At 42.2% G+C, this 14349-nt stretch overlaps 2 protein-coding genes across 2 annotated transcripts in view; one reads left to right on the forward strand and one right to left on the reverse strand.

Annotated features, from left to right (window-relative positions):
- On the reverse strand, window positions 1-10524 carry LYRM1 (LYR motif containing 1). Its single transcript, XM_005143380.3, has 4 exons — window positions 10364-10524; window positions 3120-3278; window positions 1999-2091; window positions 1-341 (listed from the first exon to the last, which is right to left on the reverse strand). Exons 2-4 carry the CDS (start codon window positions 3276-3278, stop codon window positions 225-227), a joined length of 369 nt encoding a protein of 122 aa, XP_005143437.1. The 5' UTR covers window positions 10364-10524; the 3' UTR covers window positions 1-224.
- The window catches only part of DCUN1D3 (defective in cullin neddylation 1 domain containing 3), a 25898-nt gene continuing 21947 nt past the window's right edge, over window positions 10399-14349 (forward strand). The window contains exon 1 of the mRNA XM_005143382.3: window positions 10399-10603. The gene's annotated coding sequence lies outside the window, so the exon portion shown is untranslated. The remainder of the gene's footprint in view (window positions 10604-14349) is intronic.

Below are 14349 nucleotides of genomic sequence, written 5' to 3' on the forward strand. Positions count from 1 at the left end.
TCACTCCTTGAAAAATGTTACTTTTATTGAGGAGTCAGTGGTTGTAATGCAATAAATACCAAACCAACCTTATTCATCATATACATTATATCATCGCTTTTTGGCCTCCGGAAATATGTGAGCAAGTGACCAAACAGCTTCATTCACAGTTGTGCACACAAATCACCTGGATTGCAGTTCATAGTTTAAATTATATGATTACACATCACATCTTAAATAATGGATTATGAAACTTCATCATGGGATTTCAAGTATATTGGTTTAGAAATCTTCCTTAACTTTTCCTGGTGTCGCAACATACGGCCTTGTTTATGGGCAAGACCCATAGGAGGCAGGTGGATCTGGAAAAGAAAATCCAACCAGTTAGGTGCAAATTGAAAAGCTACAAGAAAAAGAAAGTATATATATAGACCAGGTTTCATTGAGTTTGAAATAATTTTTTCACACTTTGGAGAGGGCAACTGTACCATCCAGCTTATTGGATTTCTAGGAGGAGCACTCTGAGGTGTGATTAGTGGTGTAAATTTCAGGCCCTAAATGTTGTGTTTATTAAAATCGTATATATATATATACTATTCTATGATTCTATATATACATTAGGCTTTAGTAACCTTGTTTTGGAGCTTGGTATCACACTGTAATGATATAATGCTTGCTGAAATAGGACTGCTGACGATGTTCCAGAATGGTAAGACCTAGAAAACTCTCAAAATTCCTGAGTAGCAGTGCGCTCTACTCATTCCTACCTAACAAGTCACAAGACTGTATGTACTGAAAGACTGTCTTCTTACTGTTATGATTATGTATACCATATTAAAATGCACAATGTCATTGACTCCACAAGCAGAAGCAGCAATAAGTAATAGGTTCTTTCTTTGATTGACAAAGTCTTTGTATTTCATAGGACTGCTAGTGGGAGTCATGCAACTATATCCCCCCCCTGCTAAGTGATTGAAAAATGTAGGTGTTAGCAGTCAGATGTTATTGTTGCTGAGGCTGTTACCCTGTAAGAGAGCTGCTTAAGTGCAAGTAGTAAAAGCACTGACTAAAGCAGCAATAGAGATTACTAGAATCTGAAAAATAACGATCATCCAGTTTGTCTGAGACAGTGAATCTTGGACTGATGCTTTGGGATTCTGAAGCCACTGCAGAGCATAAATTTTAAGCCCATTTCTAGGAGCACTGTTTGCCAGATGTGCATTGTTATTCCCTATCCTGGAGAAAAAGAAAAAGTTGTATGTGAAGCAGATGCTAACATTGATCATATTCTAGGCAAACATCTGATGGAGATAGATAAAATTTAATTTTGACTTCCTTGATAAGGAAACTACAGATGTGAAAATACAAACTAATCAACAGGAGTTGAGAGGAAGTTTCTATGGGAGGCAGCATAAAGTACTACAGACAGAAGTGACTCATCAGTGAGGTAACTATACTGAATGGTGCAATAGAAGACGCTGCTGCAACTTCCAGCATTTTGGTCATCTTGGACATGTTTTTCTCTAGGAAGAGGGGAAAAGAAGCAACATATGCAGGAGTTTCATAAGACCTGATTTGTTAGAAGAACAGCTACCAGTAATGCAGGCTATGAAAATAATTGTATCTATGGCAGATGTAATTAAGTATTTTTATTCTCTTGTTTTATTACATGGAAAGATTAACAGATTGGATTCCATTAATGTCTTTTTCTGATTGGACATTGGTTGGACAAGACTGCCTAAATATTCAAGGGCCTTGGGAGTTTAGCTCATGCAACTCCATTTAGACTTTGACTTCTTAATTTGTGAAGAAGTTAGCCAATTTACAGGGAAATAAGATAGATGGAAACCATTTCAATACACATTTGGCTTATTTGGCTCTGATTTAGCATAGCATTTAAATACCAGCTCATCTAAAAATGCACTGCGGAGACAGTGATGTGGACTGTGATATAATTATTGCCCAGTGAGAGCCAAGAGGGTGCAGCTGAAGATTTTGTGACTTAAGATTTATACTCACAGGCCTTGGGTAGGGGATGTTATAGTGAAGTCCAATTTCAATTCTTGCCTCACATTCTTCTATACACTGCTTAATCAACTTTGGATCTGTTACCTATGATCACAGAAACAAATGTTTTGTATGAGTACAGCAGTTAGCAATTGAAAGCTCAAGCGTAAATGATGCACAGCCACATGACTTTGTCTAGCTTTTTTTGGCAATCCCAAGAATACAATGATTGTATTTTTCATATCCATAAAAGGTAACATTGCCTTGACTCAATAATTCTGGGCTTGATGGTGCTGGATATTAAGGCCCGGAGCTATCTTGACTGAGACTACAGAAAGAGGGTTTTACCCAAACATGGTATTTTCATTGTAAAAAAAACAATACACATGTAAACTACTAATATAGCTATGAAAAAACCACACTCACCCATTCGTCACTCAGCAAGATAGCTAGAGAAGAAAGAGAAGAGACTCCTTGGTCTACATTCTGTTATCATCCTATCCTGAAACTCACTCTGAAGTCAGAAATGTGGTGTAAATTGTGACTTAATTTTTTTTTTTTATTTTGCATTACTCCAATTTAGTCCCAGTCCAAAATGGGATATAAGTAAGCATTGTGATCTAGATTACAAAAAGGACCTTCGATTACCATGCAGTCTGTATTGTCTCTTTCAAAAGGGGTTTGAAATTTCTTCCTTAAGAAAAAAAGGTGCTTCTTTTAAAAGAATTTCCAATAATTGTTGCTTTGAGAAGAGCAAAGAAGTATAAGAAGCTAATGAGCTGTTTGCCATTGCAGGGGTAATGATACATTTATCTACCTTTCTAAAAGATCAAAAGCTGCTTCAATTACATAAGCAATATCTTTGGAATTTATTTTTTTCTTGGTATTTTTTAGTGAAAGCTCTAAACCTTTTAGACTTCTACAGTGGTTAATGAAGAGCTGAAATGGTTTGAGTTTTCTTATTACTATTTCAGTAGTGGGATTTAAACTATAACCAAAATACACCAGCATTTAAGGTGAATGAAGTGTTGGGAAATCAGCTCTTATATTCATATGTTAGCACCCAATCACTGTGATGGTGCAAAAAGCAAGAGGACAACCATTCAGAAAATCAAAACTGTAAGGACACTCACATTTTTGTTTTTTCGGAATAATGTTTGGGCTTCATTGATAATGTACTCTTTCTCTTTAACAGTTTCTTCTATCTGTCCTGATGCTGATTGCCATTTTTTGGCTATTCGGAATATCTTCCGGTAAAGGCCAAGAACTTCTTGTCGAGTAACTGGGGTCATCTAAAAAAGCAACACAAAACCCCAAACATATGCACGAACATTTGAATTGCTAAAAGGCCAGCAAGCAGTATGCTTTCTCACACAATTGAATTAGTTTTAAGGTATTTCCACCATCTAAAGATATGCTAAGCTATACAAAAGCCCCAAAATAGTTGTAAACAGTAATCAGCTGTTGAAAGCAGAAGACCCAGTCCAGCAAAGTATTTAAACTGACACTCAAACTTGTTTCCATTCAAACAGCTCCAGTTCTTGCTCAAAGTTAAGCACTTGCTTTAGTGCTTTGCTGAATCACAAGCCTGGTACAAGAATGCCCAGGTTTTGCCTCACTGCTATTTTGCAACAGACATTGGGTGAGTCACTGAAACTCTGAGCATCCCCCTTCCTGTGAAACTGTTGTACCAGTGCTGCCCCTATCTTTGCAAAGCATCTTGAATAAAATACATGATAAAATAACCACGGTATTGCTGAAAACCTGTATAGGTTTCAGAGACCGAGAAGCTTATTTGTGACACCACTACAGTACATGGTAATGATTCAGCTGGAGTTTGATGTGATGAAAAAGTGATGAAAGTTATTTTATCTAAGCACTGCAGGAGAGGCAGACTAACTGTGGATTTAGGAAAGTTCTGAATGTCTTTATTTTCAGAGAGCTGCATACCTGCTCAGCCCACTGAATCAGCCTCCAGGTGTGGTAAGAATCTTTGTCAGAAATCAAGAATGAAATCCTATTCTATTCTTATTCTATTTAAATGAGTATTTTATCACCACTGACACTATTTCATGTCAGGCAACAATTATCCCTGAAAAAAAAAATCTGCTGCAGAAACAATGACTAGTGCTTTAGGGACACCACAGCTATTGAGGATACCTTCCTGTCCAAAAGGCAGACGCAGTAGCACTACACAGTAAGTATATAGCTGCAACGAGGAACAGATATCAGGGACAGGCCACTACCTGACTGACTCAGGATCCATTTGCAAACCTGGAACTCTAGTTAGTGTGGCCGAATCAACCCTGAAATCAGACCTGTGCGCTGGGAATAGCTCCTCCGAAGGACAGTGTGGAGCAGGGTAAGCCAGACGGCCTGAACAGCCTCTGGAGGGAGCACTCTCTCCTCCCTTGATCATAGAGGAAAAGCCACTTCCCAATGCACGCACCCAAAGTCTGGCAGTGTGGCCGTCGTCACTCATCTAGCTGTGATGTGGGTAGTAGTAGCCCAGGGTTTTGACCCAAAGTCTTCTCAAGCCGTATTAGTTCTCAAGTGGCCGCCTCCACCATAGCAGCTAATTTCTACTGGTATTTCAGTCCTCCTGTGGCTTCAGCCCCTCACACTGTCTTTTCCTCACCAGAGTTACAGATGCTAACTGAAGACATGACTTGAGCCATAGTTCATTTTACTAAAAAAGCCCCCAATGTATTAAATCCAAGCATATTTCGTCTTAACTGTTGCTATGATCGAAGGACTTTTTGTTGCTTCATGAACTCTGTTAAGGATCTTAAGAAGTACAGACATAAAACTGACTCTTGAGAGAACATTTTTTTCTGCTATTTGTATTTTTAAAGCATTTAAACAATTGTATCTTTTCCCTCCAGATATAAAAATGATCCTTCCTACCCAGTATTTCTAGTAAATGTTTATGGTATTTCTAGGAAACAAATATGCACAATATAACAGCCTGATAGTCCCAGCTCGTCAAGCACTTTGGAGTAAATGCTTCATTTTATCCACTTTGCAGCAAATGCTTCACTTTATCCACTTTGCAGCTCCATTTCAGGCAATAGCATTACTCATACACAAAGCTACGTGTGTACGTGTATCTGAAAAACCACTGCTTCCCTCTGCCAAGTGCATATTTTGTACAGAAAATAAACAGTTCAATTACAAGGGCTGACCAAGCACAAGCCGAGTCCCAAGTCATGTCCTTAACTTACAGCCCCTCCTGTCCTCACCCCTCTGCTTTTAGCTGAAGATGTCACTTTCTGGTAGACGCTTCGTTTCCTGCTGACAGCTAATAAAAGGTAGTACTGCACTGGAAACTTTCAGCTCAGGTTTTCATGTAATACATAAAGAAAAATTAGAGGAATAATGTCAGGAGAAAAAAAATGTTTAAAATAAAAGTTTAAATTCTGATCTCCACATTAGACAGTTTCCAAGGCCACAACTTGGACAGTTTATGTCCTTTGCTCAGAGCTGTAATGACACCTGTTGCTTTTGGGTTTTAACCATACCAAGAACCTGTTTATAAAGTTATTGTTTAAAGGTTTAGAATCAGTGTGGTTTTTTTCCCCACTAGTTGCTTCTGCTCCCCCACCTAGAACTTACTGTTTCTTTAATTTCTCAGTGTTGGAATTGATAGAGAACTGTGTAGCCCCTCACCTAGGCATGGGCTGCATTTCTGCATTATTGCTCTCCTTCCCACATATGCTAGATGATGTAAAAGACATTAAGCAGCTTTTCATATATATGGCTCATTTAGTCAACAATTTCTAATGTTACAGACCTGCTCATAGACCATTTCTGCAAAGATACATAAATGAATGTGTGAGGAACTCTTCACAGCCAGAGGACCCCAGTCTGTCACAGGAAGAGATGGGAGCGCATAGGACAAAACTCAAAGCCTGGCTCAGATTCTGAGTGGGTGTCTAAATATGGGATAATTCCACTAAGAGCAAAATTACTTCCAAGTTAAAATGCTGTAAATGAGATTGCAGGTTTTTTCTTTGGTATAAACAGAGCCCACACTGACAGAAATGTAAGTGACAGTACAAGTCATGTATCAGGTGTAATTTCATGAAGTGACATTACTTGTATTAGTTTTGTGGGTGTGTAAAAATGATTCTGAGTGGGACAGAAAGGAAGATAAGGGAGGCTTTCATGTCCTTGTAGTTACTCATCTTGCAACTTACATCTTTGGCATTTAAATCATAATTATATTTCACATCTCTGGAATGTTAAGTAGATGTTACACCACTTTCCCACTAACACTCATCTTGTGGTAGTCACACCCATTGTTTAACTTCTACCACCCTTCATTTTATTGCAGAATGCAGCCCACAGAGGTTAACCACAGGCATTTTTGTCGAAAAGTACAGGGCTATTGTATTAACTGAGCAAATTTCAGGTGTTCACTGCAACAAAACAAGCTGTGAGAGGTCAAAGGTAGGTCTGTAGGCACAAATGTATCAATGGGAAAAGTGGTAGGTTGCTTTTGAGCTGAGTGCTAGAATTCATCCTCTGGAGGGAAGCCAAGCGTTGCCTTCCACATAGCATTTTCTGGATGCTGTGGCAGAGTTCTGATAATGCAGGGTTGTATCATTCTTTTGATCTACATGCAAAGCCCTGTTATCAACATGCAGATCAAACACATGAAATATCCCATTGTATCCAAACTTGCAAAGGAGGCTTGAGCAGTTAATGAGTTACTGCATGGTGAAGATGCAAACTTTTTTCATTGTTAATTAAAACAAATAGTCCTTTAGACTATGAAATGTAATAAGTGTTTCTTTGGGGAAACAAATACACATTCCTTTGGATTTTTAGATGACTGACCCAGAAGTTCACTAATCTGAATAATCAGTCAAACACCAGTTGTCTTCTGCTACTTGCAGGTTTGTTTAGAATTTAAATTTAAAGTTTATATAAAAATAAGGAATCTGTCACCTGCACTGTAAAGTGACCCCAGCAGTGCACTGTCACAGCAAAGAAGGCGAGCTGCATGAACACTGTGTACGAGCAGCTAAATTACAGCTGCTTCCCAGGGAGGGATGCTTGGCTAAGAAAGCATGTCCAGCACTCTCCTCCTATCTCCTTTGATGCAGTTTTAAGTCTATTTTATTTCATCCTTTCTTTTCAAGTCAAGTATTAACTACTCACTTGAAATATAAAATCTGTCAGCAATGAGTACATTGAGGATTTTAGAAAACAAAGGGTGCAAGTAATAGCTCATGGGTAAAAAAATTACATTTTAAGACAATAGATCTCTTCTTTTACATCCCAGCTAACTAGGGCATGCATTAATGCTGATGCTGAAACCAGATTTGCTCAGGGGAGGAGATGGTGGGGAACAGAACTCTGTGTGAAATAATTCAAAAAAGCACCTTTGAACTTCTTGGATGTAAAATGTTTTATTTAGAAACAACACAAATTCTATCTGACAGCTGGCTTGCTACTGGCAAATAGTCCTAAAGACACGGTGACAAACTGCTGGGCTGACTGCCATCCAAATCAAGCTATAATCACATTTCTGTTACAGAAATAAGTGACATAATTCAAAAGCATAGCGTATCAACATTATAGCATGGATCAACAGCAGCTATGTCCTGCAGGACAATCCATATCTCCTAGTTTCAAATGCACTTTTTGGCTAACTAAAGAAATGTGAAGACCTGTGTGTATCTTGCCTTTGTTTTAGGAGCTAAATTATACCATTTAGCTAAAGAGTGACCTGCAGTCTCTCTCCTGCTGCTATTGCAGCAGATAATCAATCATTCCTTTCACAGCTATCCACAGCAACTGGAGGTCAGTAATCCATATTCATCTTTCATGCCAGTCTGCCAAAACAAGTCTGCGGTTCTTAAGGCAGCAGTGAATTTGTTCTATCATTCCCTTGAGGGACAACAACTGAAACAATGAGTTCCTGTGGCACAGGGAGAACAGAAGGGGTCACAGATTCCTGTGATAGCTGGGTAAGTCACATGCCTTCCAGTGATACTAATTTCCAAAATCCACTTTCTACAAAAATAATTTTATCTTCTTTTACTCAAATCAGCGACTTAGTGGCCTGTGACAGCTGGTGCCCTGCAAACATCGACCACACGTGGCTGCAGTTTGTAGCAAAGTGAAAACTCATCTGATTTTTACTCTTGATTGAACAATCTTTTTTTGATATTTAGTCAAAATCAAATCATAGCAAAACTTCAATCACAGCTAAAATATTCCATCTTCACATGGTGAAAACCAAACTAAAATGAAAGCTAGTATTCTTCCATGATGGTGTTACATCCTCATTTCTACCAGTGATGCAATTTCAAGTAGTTTCCATCAAGGATTATTTGATTCCAACTATTTCTCACTGTTTCCATCTACAAGCTGCAGTCAGAAATCTATGCAGATTTGGTGAAAAAGAATGAAGTTATGAATAAAGTTACTCAGTAACGATACCTGAAAGCAAAGTGACTTTCACATGGGTTTAGATTTTGTCATACCAGTATCTTTGTGCTGGCAAACTGAAGTGATCTGAAACCCTGATGTGAAACATCAATCGACACATCTGAACCAGCCTCTCTAAGTCGTTGTACTTACACTGTTCATCAGCTGGGATGAGGCTCTGCCATTCTATTCATGCATTGGATTTCTGACTGAACTGGGATCTCTTCTAAGCTTTTTCTTACATACAGAGCAATCTTTTCATCAGAAAAAGGGAACTGCATGCAAATTGAATATAATTAAATAGTAAAACCAAGGACTTGTTTTATCTCTGGGTTTCCTATGTTATTTCAAATAAATGAAATTGCAGGAAATTAGGATTCTACAACATTTTCTCCATTTGTATAAATGAAAGGGGAACCCTTAACTAGTCCCTTCTGATCACAGAGTTTTCATTTTGTCAGTCTGAGTTGGTCAAGGCATTATCTGGCTTTAGTAGGACATAGGGACTCCAGCCGGGTGAGTGCCTCCTGTGCAGGAGTAGCCTCAGGAAGAACAAAAATGCTGACTTGGACTGTGGAGATGGGGAGGCAAAGCAAAAAAACCAGCACTTTACATATTTCTTAGCTTTCTCCTGAAAATCATGCAGTCCCCAGGTAAACTAAAGCAACATGAACCTGTCTCTAGTCTTGTGAAGCCCTTTTGCTTATGCTTTCATACAGTTACAACCATTTTCTCCTTTCTTCCTCCTTTGTGTTTAGTTCGCTATTAGTTACAAGCAGAGAAAGAGGTTTTAATGCAGTGCAACATATTTAGCAGAGAAAATGAAGTCTCAGCTATCCTTGGATGGCTTTACTTATATAATACAGAAGCATACAGAAAGATAACAGTGTAGACACAAATCCCAGTATGGATTTATGCACCTTATTCATTATCTTGGGTTCAAGCCAAATGCAACTGAATGCATTAATAAAAATATTTCCCAGCATTGGAAATGCTCCCAAACTCAAGAACAAATATAAATATTAATGCTATCTGAGAAACAATGCTCCCTACCCCATTTCTTACTTCATTCTGTGGGTCATTTAATGAAACTCAGTTTACAAACCTTCTCCTTCTGTTTCCAAGCACTTTGGTCCCAGGACATTGATATATGTGATTTTCAGTCACTATTTGAGCACTCTAGCAGGTCGTATATATAAATACCTGGATTTTGGTATTCAAGTGTGAGAATCCCATTCCAGTTTGGGAGTTTTGCCAAGAAAACCTCACAGAGTACTTGCACTAGACTCTCCTGAACGGCTGATTGATCAGCCTTTGGGGCTCCTGCCTCATAGCTGGCACAAGGGCAGAGGAACACTGGGTGACGGGAAGTGCTGCTCTATCTGTCCCAGAGTCTTCTCTCGGGTTCTATGGACAACCCTTGGGCCTGATGGTGACAGAACACCTCCTTGACAGGATCTGCAGGTGCAGGTGAGAGGTTCGGGACTCATTTTGCAAGCACCTGGGACCCGGGCCATGCCACAGCCACCTCTGCAGCTACTGCTGCAAGCAGCCAGGCACAGGCTGTGGGGGTCAGGCCTACCCCGAGAAAGGCCCCGTTCACACAGTGCAGGGCTGCAAGTGCACTGTGGCCGAGAGCAGTGTGACTGTGGAACTTGGCCGTCCTCCGCCTCCTGTGTACCACGCAGGCTGCTGCCAGCGATACGATGGCGTTGGCCGCCCCCCGCCATTGCCCACCGCCGCCCGGCCGCCGGGGGCGCTGCAGGAGCGGGCGCCCTCCTGCCCCCTGGCTGCCGGGGCGACATTGCCCCTGCAGCCGGGCGGAACCAACGCGTGAAGAGGAGGGGGTTGCCCAACCCTAAAGGCCTCCAGCCAGTCCCCTCCCCTCCACCTTCCGCGCGTGTCGACTTGCCCGCCCTCTACCTTCTCGCTTTACCTTAGGGAAGAAGCGTATCGAGGTCCCGCTCCCCGCCTTCGTGGGGCGGTTCCGCCCCAGTAGGCCCCGTCCCCCCGCTTCGGTGGGCGAGAGACACGGCGAGCAGTCTCCCAACCTGCCCTCACCGTGCGTGCGGCGTCAGGCACGCCGCTTTGCGTCACGGCGCCGCCGCCGCCAGCTGACTGCTCACCCCCGGAAGTGATGCGGGGAGGGGTGGCAGTCTCGCAGGGAGCCGCGGAGGTGAGTGAATTGGACCGTGTCTCTTCCCGTCCGTGCCGGGCAGCGGGCGGGGGGTACGGCGGCGGTGAGGGGCTCGGCTCCGGGTTCCGCTCGGCGCGGGCTGCGGGGCTCGGCCGGCAGCCTCGGCGGGGGCGGGGGCGTCCGCTCTGCCCCCCAGCCCCACCAGGGCCAGTTGAGTGAGGGGGGCCCCACGTCGCCGCCGCCCCCTCACGGCAGGGCCCGTCGCAGCCCGCTCGATCACGGAGCTCGCAGCCATTGCAATGGCCCTCGGGTGACGGCGTGCCCGACCGGGAGCAGGAGCCTCCCCCGGTGCCGCGGCGCGGGGCCGCCCCGTCCGGGCCCCTCTCCCGCGGGTGGGCGCTCGGTCTGGCTCCCTTGCAGGCCAGTACGGCTGCTCAGCAGGCGGCTGCATCCCTGGACCCCCCTCCGCCACCAGTTCGTGCGCCTTAAGTAATGGTGCTGGCTCACCTCAGGGTCCTCTCCCTATTTTTCCATGTCGGTGTGTGCCTTCTGCAGGGTTCCAGGACGTTTCTTGACAAGCTGCCTCTCTGCGAGCAGCACCGCATCCCTCCGGGGTCCGCGGGGATCAGCTGCTTTGTTCAGCCCCACTCTGTGTCCAGCTTTATGTGTGTAGCACTGCGATAGTCATTGTGTTTGCGGGGAAGAGGCAGAGGGGAAACGTAGATCAGTTTATTTCCAGCGTAGTTTCCATAATCTGAATATGCCACCCTTGCACAGCCACTTTTCCTCTAACTTTAGCTTTCGTCCCTTCTCCTGAGGATGTGTATACCCTTCCTGTGAAACCTGCAGTCTGTGCTAGTCACTTGCTGTCTGGGGCTGGTGGTACAAGCAAGCTGCTCATAACAGCATAAATTCTAACTTGCATAATCAGTGTTTCAAGCAGATAATGGTTGAAGGAATATGCTTTTCCTGTTAGCGTTGTGGTTGCTGGAAAGAATCATTGATTATCTTTTAAATAGTTAACGCTGCTTATAGTGCTGTCCTTCAAAATGTTACATTGATAACTGAACAGCCTGATGCTGGCTATTGGAATACAGCATTGATCCACAGCTGGGAACTTTTTTAAATGGGACTGTCTGCCGCATAATTTAAAGAGGTAATAGGTTAAGTGCTCTGAAAAAAAGGGGTAGAGCTGTGCAGAGAAAGCGCAGAACTGCCTTACCTTCCTGTAAATTACAGACGGTCCTCCCTGGCAATTGCACTGCATGTTCTGTGTTTTTGGGGAGAACAGCTGGTTGAATACATATCTTCTAAACGCATTATGTGTTTAAGAGCCTCTTTGTTAAACAGTTAATATGTAACTATGGTATTAGTGTTTTATTTGGGCTAGCAATGGGAAGAGAGTGAGTACTGGTGTTTCTCAAGTGCATCTGAGCACTATTTGTTTCCCCAGTAAAACATAATCCTCAGGAAAGGAAACAGTTCCTTGGTTAAAATCAGATGTGCAAGTAGAGAGATCTGACTTCATGTTCTTGTCAGTTCTGAGGCTTGTATTTAAAATCTTCCCTATGCACGGGCGTGTGTGTGACCTGTGGGAAACCTTCATAGTTCTTTACACGAAAGGCAGCATGCAGTCTAAAGCAAAGGTTTTCTGCACATCAGCAGAAAGATGAGAGCTTGTGATCTGTGTTGAATTGGTTCAGATTTGCAAAGTGTAACTGCCTTTACAAAGCTACTGCAAATACCAGCTCTTGTAATGGTTTCTGAAATTCAGATTATTCCCTAATAGTAAGTTATATGCAGGTGTGAATGATGATAATCCTTAAACAAATTCACAGAACTTAATGGGGGGACTTGCAGCTTTGATGCTCTGTGGCTGCTCAATGTGAAATTGCTTTCACCTGGAGACTGATAGCCTGCACTATGATCTGTAATCAGCCCCTGCATCTTAAAGGCTGGGTTAGGTTCATTCTTTGAACGGTGTCTTGCTTTATTTTGGAGTTGAACGTTTTCTTATGTAGCAAATTCTAACTGATTTGCGTCAGTAGCTCTTACAGTTTATTGATTGTAATTCACAATTACATCTTCTGTTTAGTGCGAATTGTGTTAAATAAAGTGATCAGATGAACTGAAGAGGTGGATTTGAGAGAAAACTAAGAACAGCTCTTTTGGAAGACTGTCATTGAAATTAGTTAAAGCAGTATATAATTGAGGAAGAGGGGCTGCCAGTTTGACAGACTGAGACAAAGGGACTTGTTCTGCAAAATTTGTGTGGATGAGGAAGAGGATTGGTTCTGCTGCTTTCATTGGTTCAGCTTAAGGAACAGGGGAAAATCCTGTATGGTGTGTGTGTTGGAAAGAATAGGGGCAGGGGAATATAAAGTAGATGGAGCAGTGGGGTATAGAAATAACTCTTCTAAATTTGAATTTCCTCATGGCAGAAAACCATGTAGAGGTGATTTGTATATCAGGAGATACACAGCTGCAAGTTGCCAAGAGTGAGTCTCCTGGTACTGCTCAGAACTGGCCCACACTGTAGCGCTTGGTGCTGGGGAAGCATTGATTAAATTTAGAGTCTTGGAGCACTATAAAATCCACAGTAATGGGTTTTGGCAGTTTGTAAGAACTTGCAAAGTACAGAAACAATGTTATTGTTCCATTAGGCACATGGTTTGTAGTGGTGAATGTTAACAGGAAAACTGTGTTCTGAGTAAGAGGAGACTGTAAAAATAAAGGCATAGGATGTTAGAAAAACAGTAATTTCTTTCATCCTCATTCTTAAACGTAAAGAAGGAGCTGAAAATTGGTAGCCAGAATTCTTGGAGACTGAAAGAACAATCTGTAAACACTTAAGGGACTTAGACACAGGAAGATAAGAGGGAACCCCCTTAACAGCCTTCAGAATTCCCTGACTGGCTCCTTCTCTCTGGCTGCTTCTCCCTAGGGGTCTGCATCTTATCTCACTGGCTTCCTTTCGTCTGTTTGCCTCTGACTAATAGGCTTTGTCTTCTGGTTACTGGAAGTATAATAATTTCTTTTGTCTCTTTCCCCCTTCTTCCTTTTAAAAATACTATATTAAATGGCTGTAATGTTTTGCAGATTATCTACATTGGTGAGATGGATTAATTGTATATTTGACTCTAAGTTATTCAGCAGTAATGACATAGTAACTTGACTCAAAACAGTGGTAATTTCACGGCAAATGCTCAAGGCGAATGTTGCCTTCTGGTAAAGAGCCACCTGCAATTTACCCCCTGTAAACATATGACACAAGTAAACTGTGCTAGTTTTCTCAGTGTCTTCTGTACAGTAAGTTGTCTCAAGTGTGTCTTTCGAAACAGTCAGCTATCTCTTCCCTACGCCTCCCCCCCTTGACTCCAGTTTGAGTCAGGTAATTACAGATCTGGGTTGAAGCCTTTCCAGGGAGTGATCAGAAAAGCCAAGACTTGCAGACTTGCTCCCATCGTTCACTTGTCTTGTACTTTGACTTCACCCTTTCATGGGGAGGCTTTGTGGAACTGCTCAGCTAGTGGTAACTGGCTGTTGGTGAGGAGATCTGAGAGACCCGGGGGCAGTAGTTGTTGACATCTGAAGGGCACCTCTGCTTTCCCTTGCACAAATGCCACTATTCTTTGTGGTGCTATAAGAATGTTCTTGTCACATGTGGCTTTGGTGTGACAGTTTGGTGACTTTTACCTTTTGATTTTGGTGCTAATCAAAACAGAGCAAACAGGGGAAGAGCTGAATCAAAGCTTCTTGTCTAAAAGATAATGTGAGAGCTAACC

This window comes from Melopsittacus undulatus, chromosome 8 (assembly GCF_012275295.1).
Source record: "Melopsittacus undulatus isolate bMelUnd1 chromosome 8, bMelUnd1.mat.Z, whole genome shotgun sequence".
NCBI lineage: Eukaryota > Metazoa > Chordata > Aves > Psittaciformes > Psittaculidae > Melopsittacus > Melopsittacus undulatus.